The 12,250-nt window shown below is 38.2% G+C and overlaps 1 protein-coding gene across 1 annotated transcript; it reads left to right on the forward strand.

Annotated features, from left to right (window-relative positions):
* Nucleotides 1-864: 864 nt before the first annotated feature.
* On the forward strand, nucleotides 865-4,093 carry LOC105387084 (pancreatic triacylglycerol lipase). Its single transcript, XM_038116057.2, has 6 exons — nucleotides 865-966; nucleotides 1,484-1,685; nucleotides 2,098-2,243; nucleotides 2,549-2,794; nucleotides 3,024-3,366; nucleotides 3,952-4,093. The coding sequence occupies exons 1-6, from the start codon at nucleotides 930-932 to the stop codon at nucleotides 3,998-4,000; spliced, it is 1,023 nt and encodes a 340-aa protein (XP_037971985.2). The 5' UTR covers nucleotides 865-929; the 3' UTR covers nucleotides 4,001-4,093.
* The last annotated feature ends 8,157 nt before the right edge of the window (nucleotides 4,094-12,250 follow it).

The following is a 12,250-nucleotide window of genomic DNA, read 5'->3' on the forward strand; positions in this document are numbered from 1 at the left end:
CAGATGGATCCCCACTTCCGAAAACTAGATCGAAAGCATTCCACTTAACTCCAATCACACCAAAAACTCCCACCCCGTGATACCAAAGAGATCATTTGAAATTTGTGAAGATGGATTAGGCGAACGTTTAGAATAGAGGAGGGCTATATTTCTGCGCAAATGGCGCGGCTCGCTAAAGAACGCTCTAGCTTTGCCGAACACTTTCGCACCTGCCAGGGAATTTTTAAAGGATTTTGCGGTAATTTCGCCGCTGGTTTTACGAGATCTTCGTGAAATATCGCTTCGGTTTGCAGTAGTTGAATTGTGCGGACGGAATCATGATAAATGTGCGCGACTGCTCGTAATGGACACTGGTAGATACTTTGTGCTATGTAGGATTGCTGTTGTTTATTTTCGGACGGATGTTAGCTGTTGAGGGTATACCACTGATTCAGTGTATTGTATATGGCTGTTAAACGCCGGTATGCCAATCGTACATCGATATTTTTTTTTCAATAAATCCCTAATAGGTAATATAGTATGAAAAGAGCAAATTGAAAATAAGAGGATTAAGTTGACGTCTGTGTTGTTCAAAATGATATTGATGTCTGTGCATTGTTGCCATGATGTACCTATATCATTTATGTTTATTTAATTATTTAATCACAGATAAATCGTAGTTAATAATTATTGGATTTGAATTTGAATGACAACAATACAGTTGATAGTCAATGTGATTTGATATTCGTTATTATCCGGAAAAAATTAGCCTTATCTTGTAACCACCTACCGAGATATTAATGTAATGGATGACATCTTAAGATAATTCTACTAATTAATAATATAGATAAAATCTCTACAATACTTATTTAGATTATATTATCACAAATCAACTATAAATACAAAACAATGAAAAACGATACTTTCACAGAACATAAGTGATCACTGCAATGGGGATTCAGACTGCTTTTGTATTGGTTTTGGCTGGTAATTATGATCCTCATTTTAATTTCAATTAATATTACGGTTTCATAGATATAAAATAAATGTGTGGCTCCGGTTTACATGTGCCAATTAAATTTTCTATTTCAGTGGTGACAACATTGAGGTTTTAGGTTTTAGCAATGTCAAAAACCAAAGCATTGAACGCCTAAAACCAATTTAAATTATGACGAATTGATATTACATGTACTAAAACCCTACATATTTTCAACTTGCAAACACAAAAGACAAGCTACCGGAGATACAGAACTAGGGATACCTATAATGCACACACCTCAACTTTTTCCATTGCTGATAATTAAAATACGAATAAATTTCACCTGCTATACGGATTCGTTATCGACGTAGATAAACGTCACTATATCGCGACTCGCCATAAATACGGCGCTGTGATTGGTGGTACGCGCATAAAACAAGTATCTTCGTCGATAACGAACCCGTGTAGCGGCTGCTGGTCCAAAACTCTACACGTATCATAACTAAAGCCGACCACCAATTTCAGTATACCTAGTACAGTCGTCCCCAGTTAACGATGAGTTTGAAGCCAACCTTGAGAAAGAGAGGGCTCTGTACCCAAGGTACGTGGAGTTCCCCGGCCCTGAGGGGGAGCCAGTAGCAGCTGACCTGCATGAGCCGGTAGACCACTCCGTGCTTGATGATACCGCTAGGAACCCGAGGAGAAACGCCTACTGGTTGTATACTAGGTGAGTTTATGAAACCACATGAGTGTTTTCATGGATGGTTTCATGGATGTAATCAATGATAAATTTCCACCTGCCATTGCCGTATGTCACTGGAACTTTTTTACTGTTCGCGAGTATATTGTTCGTTTTTGGATGTTTGATGTATTTTGAAAACTAATTCACCGCGTATACGATACTATTCTGGCTCTATAGTTCCATTGAAAACACAAGAAATTAAGCTCAGATAATCGGCGCATCGTAAGAATTGAATAAAGAAGTCAGACGATTCTGGTTGGGGAGGATAAAGGCAGTCTCTGATCATAAAACGTAATCAGATAAAATAAAATGACCAGCATAACTTACCTATCATTACAGTTACAAAACAAAACATTATCATTACAATATAAAACTAAGCGTACATTTTCATTAACAGGAGCAACTCTCGCTACCAAACTTTGACGTTTGGTGATGAGAGGTCGGTACGGAACTCAAACTTCGACGCTAACAAGGAAACCATCATCATCGCCCATGGCTGGATCAACAGTGGTAACTCGGAACCCAACCCTACCGTCAGAAAGGGTATGAATAAACTCCTTCTCTTGTTTTGTGTATCTCCATATTCACATTTATGTATTTCACCTATTTTCTACCAGTGGCCGCTACACGAATTCGGTATCGACGTCGATAATCTCGTTTGAAGTGCGTTTCACCAATCACTTCGGCGTATTTCGTTTATCTACGTCGATAACGAACCCGTGTAGCGGCAGCAGAGTTTCCCTTGACCAGATTCAACAAAGCACGCCAATACCAAAGCACCTCAGATTTCTTCCATCATTTCAGAAACCGTTAACCCCTGTTCCTTAATAGAAGTTTCGCCCCACCAGCATTCCTAGACCAAAAGGACGTGAACGTGATCACGGTGGACTGGCGCCGGCTGGCCCGGTCCGGCTACGTGACCGCCGCGTCCGGGGTCCCGGCTGTGGGCGAGGCCGTCGGGCACTTCGTCAACTGGCTCCACACGGCTTTCGGGCTTCGCTACGAGAATGTGCATCTGATCGGGTTCTCGCTCGGAGCGCATCTCGTGGGCAACGCTGGTCGCGCCACGGGGGGACGGGTTGCTAGAGTTACAGGTATTTTGACTTTAGAACTAAAACTTAAATTCCGAAGAACTCATAGATAAATGTAAGCGCTGAGATTCGAACCTGCAACTATATATGGCGTGAGAAGCGCTTACCCTACTGGGCTACCATCGTTCGTCATTTATGTATAGTTCAAAATATATATTTTTACTGTGATAGACTCTGGACCTTAATTGCAATGCAGACATAAAGAAACAGATATCTTCATCTTCATTGACAGGTCTTGACCCTGCCGGCCCTCTATGGAACTACAACCGGAAGCGCCTGTCTGCAACTGACGGAGTCTACGTGGAGGCCATCCACACGGACGGAGGCTACACCATGGGCGGCCTCGGCATTGGCTCAGCCATAGCTCAAGTGGACTTCTTCCCCAACGGGGGAATCTCCCAGCCAGGCTGCATGACGAATGTCTGCAACCACAACCACGCGTGGGCGCTGTTCGCTGCGACCGTCACTCACAATCATCTGCAAGGGAACCGGTGCTCTAATGGCCTGCAGATAACGTTGAACAACTGCCGCGGGGAACTGCTGAGCATGGGCAATTCTGACTTGAGGAAGACTGGGTAAGTTTACTATATTATATCTTTAACAGCTTTTTAAAGACTGCGCTAGACTCGTACACAGCCGCATATTATGTAAATAATCAGTATTTGTGTATTTTCAAAACACATCATACCGTGTTCAACTCAAATCATTTCAGCGACGCTAAACCATCGGATACTAGTAAAAACGCAGTAGCTCGCGCAACAATGCACTATGAATCCCACAGTACCTACGGCATCATTGCGCGTTTCTGATAGATATGCAGCCCTATGATATTTTTCCGCTGCCATTGCCAATTCAAGTTTTACTATCTGTATATATGTTATCGGAACATCAAATGCATTCTCTAGAATAACGAGTCCTTCAATATAAGGTTTCCAGCTCCTCATGGTTCAAACTTTACCGCTCCCCCCCTTCAAATATTTCCACCAAAATGAACCAATCCACCATCCGTGGAAGCGGGCACTTCACTCTGCAGGTGTACAGAAGTTTCGGGAACATTACCGAGCGAACTACTCACTAATTAAATGCTTTACTACTGAATTTGAAGCTGGTAAACAAACTTTTTTATACGTGGAATAATAAAAGTTGGCTCTTTGTTCCAGGAACCGAGGATCTTACAGGCTCGACACGAAACGGAGGTATCCCTACTGAAAGAAACAGACCTTAGCCAAGCCAATGGATTGTTCTAAATAATGAAGAAAGGCTGATTTATTGATAAATATACAAAGACTGTTTATTATAGAATTCATATTTTATTTAGAATGCCTATAGATATACTTAGATCAAAATAGTAGGCAGTAAACCTAAACCTTATATTGAGAAGAGGTATAACTCTCTGATATAAAAGTTTATACTGACAAAATGTGCGAATTCGTGCGTACCAAATCCTAAAAGTGGCGAAATTATTCCAATTTCAATCAATCAATTATTTTGGATTTTCGTCTATTTTAATGATATAATGCGGAAGAAAGATATTGACAATCAACCAAGGGCGAATACGGATTTAAAACGAATTTATCCGAATGCATAGTAGGTACCTTCCTAAGTATAGGCGAAACACTCAATAGGCAGTGCGATGGAATCATCAAATTCAACCCCGCGAACCCTCTGTGGGAGGTGACATGAGTCAATATGTGTTGTTTATCTAGTTCAAGTATTGATCCCGTACTCATTGAATTTGAATTCATAGGCAGACACGTTTCCGTAGCAGCAATATAACGTTTAATTTATAATATAAAACTAACGTAGGTATGTAAGTTTAAGTTATCATGAAAATTGATAAATTAATTATTATACAATACAATCCTCTTTATTTGCACCAAAAAACAGAAACAATACAAAATAATATTATACTTAGTGAACATTAAAAAACATAATAAAGATATTTTTATCCTTCGACTGTTATTTTGAATGACCCTTAGGTCCTGGGTTTGATCCCCTGCAGGTGCAGATTTTTGTTTTAATTTGCAAGCCTTTTTCGGATTTTAAAACTCTGTATTATTTTCAATATAACTAAATGACCTAATCAATGTTATGTATGTAAAACGTGCAGGTTATAACTTTGGACAAGAGTTTCGCTCTTTGAATGAGAACGTCAATTAGTGGCTTGTCGATGTTGGCCCGTGGAGAGCCAACCATCGGAAATAGTTACCAAACTTCCCGCAATACAGCGAGGGATCCGGTTATTTTGGTTCATAGAAATGGTTATCTAGGTATCGGCTGCAAAACGATCTATCAAGATTTGTTTTGTTGAATTATTATGGTAAATTGAGCTTGTTAATCCCTGGTTGGGTAGGCAGAGGCGCAATTAAGAAATGTTCACCAAAGAACAATGCGACTGTGTTGAACACATAACACACTTTTGTACGTATAGTAAAGTTTTACATGAGTCCGTCATATAGAAAAACAGCTGAAATTCGTCCTTTTTAAAATGAAAAATTATATCTTCGCAAAATAAAACAATTAAGTATATGTATACAACATTAAAAACAATACATTCATTCCAGTTTCAGGTAAAACGTGGCACGTTTCCTTTATTTATTGCGTAACGCACTTAATTTCCCTCAGTGGAGAATTCAATTTCTCTTGTGTAATTACAAACGTTACCTTTTCGTTATGTTATAAGAATAAGTAATAATGTATAGGGGTTTTCCTTATACATTTCCGAACGAAAAATATTTTCTTATTGTTCCGTGAATTCCATTGTTCCACTTTGTTGATTATTAACGAATGCAGTGATACTTAACACTTAACATAGTTTTTATAAGAGTCACTGCACTACGTACTAATTATTTTATTATATAACATTTTTTGTTTATAATCTTTACAATCATATTTTATTTAATTAGGTACAAAAATGTCATATCTTAATTGATACCCAAATACCTATGTGTACAACTCGAGTAACAACCCGAGTAACAAATCAACCCGATCATTTACCACATTTTTTAGTTATCGGATAAAAAATAATGATAAATTATCCTAGTACATACTAACTATGAACCAAGCACAGAAAAGCACTCCAGCGCTAAACGAAATGAACAGCTGTAACCTCGAATAGTCTCCGCCGACGTTCCACTCGCTTCTAGAAGGATTGCAATCTACAACACAAATGTACACAACGTACTCAATTTGTGTAAAAACACTTGGCCCTAGGGCCCTACTCCCGCTTCACGAAATACGAAGTTCCAGGGAGCTGTTCTGATTAAGATATAGAAATTATAAATATGCATCTGACCCACTGACAACAATAGGATAAAATAGAATTACATAAAAAGTTACTGTCCGGGTCCAGAGCGTCAAAAAAGGCACCAGCTCAGCATGTGCTGCAGGCAATGAGGACCACAGCAGCCATTTATAATAATTATTTCAAGCTACATTCTAGGCGATTGTTATTATTGTTATGATTACAAAGGTGGTACCAGAGGCTGTAATACACATACCACTTAGTAAGGTTGCTGAAAGCTACTTATTTCATAAATACAGCTTACCATGTTCATAATTATCGTCACATTAGTATAATAATTCCTTACGGGATATAATAATTCCTTACCTTAATAATTGTTATTGAAAATAAAACTATTCTCATTCTTCTTATTTGCAAAAGCTAGAGTGCCCCCTCCTGCTCCGTCGCTGGAACTCTCGTGCATTCTGCAGCCGAGTGGAGCGCCGTTCAAGATACAAAAGTGTCCTTCATTAAGATTCAGATTTTGTGTTATTAAATTTCGCGTCTGCCATAAGTTAACGAACACGGATTGGAAGTATTGCGCTGTCTCTGTTGCTCAGTTTAAGAAATATGAAGTAAACAGATTTATACTCGTAAGTAGTAAATCTTTGAATTACATTGAAATTTTTCAATTGCAATTTCGTCAAGGGCCTCTCATAATTATACAATTAATTGTACTATGAAACTGTCTGTATAGTTAGTTATTACTAACAAACTGTCGACACCAAATGAGCCCAATTTCTGTTCAAACATTTTATTAAAATTTGATCAAATTATTTACGTTTTTAGTTGACATATTCTGTGATGCGCTGTTTCCGGTATTTCAATATTGCAGAAGCTTGCAGAAGTCTTATCCGTTTAGGAGTAATTTGGTGATATTGTCACTGGAACTTTTTCATTGCTCGTGAGTGTATAATTACGAATACATCTTAGGTAAGTATATCTACACGAAAATAAACTAACATCTAGGTAGCAAACTTTTGTAGGAATTTACGTAAAATCTTCCGTGGCGCAGTTTGCTTTGAGACGTAAACTTGTGCATTTGGTAGTGCGATCGCAGCAAGTTGGTCCCCGAACTCTGATCTAGTTCCCCGTGGCCCGCGCAGTGGCCACGGAAAGAGTTTCAGCAAGAAGTTGTTGTTTAATGTTGTTAACGGGGTTTGATGAACTTGGGAGGTAGTTGTTGTAGGTTTGTACGATTACTTACAAAGGGTAGCCGAGTGACGTACGCACACTGGGATATTTTCTTCCTGACTTTTTTCCAAACTAGGACAGCAAGCTAGTAATATTTTAAAAACGGTACTGAATGTATGTTTTGCAGAACTTATTTTTAATTATAAAATCTCTCAGACAAAAGTAAGCTAGATTTTTGGTAGAATATAAGCACGTAGAAAATAAAACTAAACTGATTAGTTATTGCAAATGAATGAATTTCAAATATTTTTAGCCAAAACTTCAGACGTTTTTTTTCAGTAGGTAGGTATATATAAATTCCACTTTTAATAACAAGATAAGTAACTCATTCCCCAGTCCGCCACAACGGCTCTATCCTTTTGCTCTTCACAAACTCACGGCAAGCTGAGTATTAAGACGCGAAATGCACCCATAAATCTTGAAAACCACAAACTTAAAGTTCAAACACGACTTTTATACCTTCTCAAATTACTGAAGGAAGACCGAGCAATATGTACTAGGGAATGATGTATGGGGGAAAGTTTTGGCAGAAAAAAAAGAAACGTTACAGTTTTCTCGTGGCAACGTGGAGTTATCGGTGGAAGCTGAACAGTATGGTCGCTACCGAGGTTAGTGGAGTCAATTAGTATCAGTGATATTAGGTAATGGCAAAAGGTTAATTTTATTTCTATAAACGGCATCGCATGCTTGCGAACTTTGTAAACGTTGAAAGATTTGCTCATTTTTACTTTAGATGGTTACGATGCAAAATACAGAATCAAAATCGAAGTACAGCGGGATTATGTGTATAATAAACATTTATATAAGCATATATTTGATTAATCCAGCTAAATCTGAACCACGTCCTTAATGTCACTAAATTTCAAATACAAGGAACTAAATATCGCGACTAAACAAATCCGAGTCGATAGATAAAAGTCAGGATTCATGCATTCTCCATAATTACGTTTCACGTGTGACAATGCGTGTGCGTGTGTGTGTATGTGGGTGGGTGTGTATGTGTACAGAGTATCTTTACAGATTAGGGGTTACAAAATTTTTCATAGTAAAAAGTCACGTGACCAACAAAGTTTCTATGGAAAATGTTTTTTTTTTCGCGAATTTTGAAATTCCGATTTCAGTTTCGGGCTTAGATATACCATGCTGCACATGTAGGTTTCGGCTTAGTATACCCTCTTTGTAACACCCTGTATATTCAACAGCACAGTGCTACAAACTAAGCTCAGCTCACTGCCCGGACTTCACCTCAATGGGATGTTCCCGAGATTTATTCCGCAAATCTTGAGAATATTACGGCTCTGGACATGATATACGACGCACCTGCAAGGTGACGCGCGGTGCGTGGGAAATGAAACGTGCCGCGACGCGTATTGCGAAGTGTGAACGTAGCCTTATACTTATAAGTGAAGGGCTAGCATGGGGCGTAAGACGCGACAAGACGTGATGAATGTTTTCCGTCGCACTCGCTGTCGATGCCGCGAGGTAAATCTTTGGTCACGTTTTGCGCCCAATTCTAGGCCTTCTTAAACTAGATAGGAAAGTGGCAAAATTATTAAAATGCAGACCGCAGGACTTTCAATGCATGTATTGTATCATGTTGTGCAACTCAAGAAGTGCGTGCGTTTGATCATTGAAGCCAATGAAGCTATGTCTTGCATAGATGCCACAGAATGTCTCCCCGAATTCATAGAGCTTTTTGTCACATAGGTTTACATAACGTTGTGATATACAAAATTTTTACTTTTTGACGGACACAAAGAATCTACAGGAGGTGTTTCGAAGTCATTTCTAAACGTGTCTACGACTTTGGGGGTAAGTCTTTATTAATAGGAACATTGAATTAAAGTAAAGGAAATAAAAGAAAAATGGTTTATATTTTTTCCAAAGGTCTCAAAGCAATAATCTTCAGACCCCGACCCAAACGCATATTTATAGCGTTCACAAACTGATTCATTTCCATAACTAGCGCGGCTTATCTCGGCACGTACCACGTCGTTTGTTGCCGACCCTACAATAACCATCTACTGCAGTATTCTAGATGGACCAGCGTTACTTAGGTTAATAATTAAATGAAGTCAGAACAGCGATAACGTAGCTGGGTCCACATTAAAATTTGTATCATTGCTTAGTTTGCTTAGATTAAAAATGTACCAACAACGAGGTGTGTCACATACACAAAGAAAAAACGTCAAACGGTTTTAACTTCAACCTAATGATAACTAAGCTCTATGGTAGAAGCGCGGTGTTATTAGTCCAGAAGTTTATTTTGCACTGACACTCCGATCTATCTTGCTACTTGTATCTTATAAGTAGCGTGGCATTTCAAGATATAGGTACCTACCTAATTAGTTTCACGCAAAATCTAGCTTCCAAGTAGCGTCACAGAATTAAGCCGCAGATTCTAGATAATGATCTGTATCACATGAATATTGGACAATATGGCATTAAGTCTCGGTGCCGCCTGTTTATGGATGACAATTGACTTATTGTTATGAGATGGATATCATTTTATGGCCGATATAATCCCCCGTTATGATATTGTAATATAATGGTAGCTCTTTTATAGTTATTTTATTCATAATAAGGTAATGATTAATGTAATAACTACTAGGTAATTTCTCGTTATTAAATATGTTATGTAGTTAGTAAAAACATATTAAATTACAAACTATGGGCATCCCAACTTTTTTAAAACAGAAATTCAATGGTCTTTCCATTTAGGTACATGTGTGACATCATCATCACTATTGATGATAAGGATAAAGCATGTGCGAATATGCATCCCGTGATACCTACACTAATAAAGTCGTGCCTTCAACAATAATAATTAATATGAACTTTTTGTATGAATGGAGTAAATTCATATATAATATATGTATGAATTAATGCTGTCGAATAAGTAGAAAAAGTTCATGCTTATTTTATAATTCACAACATTTCACCCTAAATCAAACGGACAAATTGCCAAGGAAAGCGACAGACACTGTTTAAACAGAGTTAAAGTACACAAGGAACTCACATTAGAGAAGTTGCAGGGGACAAATACCTCGTTAGGTCTCTTTCACACAATTAAGGATAGTTTGAGAAAGTTGCACTTACCTAGTTGGGGCGATTCGTCCTAGCAAATCGCTGTGTTGCTAGAGTTAGTGTTTGGAGTAAACAGTGTTTAGTGCTGTTAGTTATTCAGAATTTCATTGAAGACTCACTCGCTTAATGAAATGAATATCAACATAATTGTATGAAAAAACATCTGACAATCAAATTGAATGATGAGATGAAAAAGGCGAAGATTTTTTAAATACCTGATCCTCTAGCCAAAGTAGATAGAATAGCGCTCTCAAAATATATAGTATAAGTACATAGATAGAATATCTATAGTACCAAACTTAGTTTGTTGTAATTGTAAACTAGAGCGACCCCTTGCCTATATTTCTTATAAAACATGGCAAAACTCTTCAACGCTACTTTCATGTCGCACTCTCCATAACCGCGTAGTTTCAACTACCACCAGCCTCCATATATTAAGATGCTTCATAATTCACAAGTACATACGTCACCTACTCATAACACGTTGGCAGGCGCAATCTTTACGACGCTGCATATTTTACTCGCTCAAAAGTGAGTGGTTAATTATTCATCGAGTAAGCTGCGAGCTGCGTGGGAGGTTCCCTCATCCACATACTTCAGTGGAATGTTCACGAAAAAGGATTTGGGAAGTGTGCTTTAGCGGCGCTCTAGGTTTTAAGCGATGTGGTAATCTGCGTAACTTGGTTTCTTAGCCTTGTGCCAAGAAAAAAGAAATTTTTCATTAGTCTTGAATTTTTTTATGCAGTAGAGATTATGATGATTAATAATATACTAAATTTTGTGGTAGGTATAATGTGAAACAAACATTACACAAAATTAAACTGGCCGGAAATAAACTTCCAATCCGTGCAATTTTTTTTTTAAATAAGCCACTGTCACTGCAGAGACAGCATTGAAACGCCCATTGAGAGTTTAATCCTCAAACGTTTGCGTTCCCACTCACGCACACTCTTTGTTCTTCGAAAAGCCTCACGGAAAAGTTTGCGTTCCTTTCACGCAGATTTCATTAGTTAGATTTTTTATTCGGAGGCTAAAACGGAATGAAAACGTCGCGTCACAGGAGGTCACTCTATATATAAAAACGAAGTTGCAAAGAGCTGATATGCGAGCCCTGACACTATCTCGTTGTATTAAGCGTGCCGATTGCACGACAGCTCTCGTTCTTCCGTATTTCATCAGTATAGAGTAACCCCCCAGTACCGAGTAATGGCTGAAAGCTGTTATTCAAAAGCCTGCGAGCGTCGCTACCACCACCTACCTCATCGCTTAGGTAGGTATAGTGAGTGGAGTGATCGACAGAATCGACCATTTGAACGGTTTGAAGCATCAGTTAGCCCGTTTGCGGCAGTCCAGGGTTGTACAAATGCAGGGTTACCAAATATAAATCAAAATTTATGATATAAATTTTAATAATTATATTTTTTTCCGCAAAAAATTAAAGACAGTGAAATGCTGTGTAGTCCACCTTCAACGGACTTATATTTGATATAGGATCTTTACAGCTGTATACAGCTGTAGACTCAACATATCTTGGAAGAAGATTTCAATTAGTATCGACAGAGAAAGAAACATAACCGATCTATGAAATAAGTTACCGGGTCAGTGAAACATTATTAGTATTCAGTCAATCAAACTTTTCTAATTTTCGACTAGGCACAACGGGATGTCCTATAGCTGCATGTAGGAACTAAACTACGGCTGACCTTTTCTGTTCGTATAATGACAAAAAAGGGCAGCGTGTATTAATATAGTTTAGGTTGTAGGTTGTTGTTTGTGTGCAACGCGTTGATAAAAAGATTCTCAGTAAAAAATGCTGTCTTTTTCTCTCTTTGTGTTATATTTGAGTGAAGGCGAAGACATCACTAGCTGGCAGTATGAACAAATATGCCGAAGTG

This window comes from Plutella xylostella, chromosome 21, assembly GCF_932276165.1.
Source record: "Plutella xylostella chromosome 21, ilPluXylo3.1, whole genome shotgun sequence".
Taxonomy (NCBI): Eukaryota; Metazoa; Arthropoda; class Insecta; order Lepidoptera; family Plutellidae; genus Plutella; species Plutella xylostella.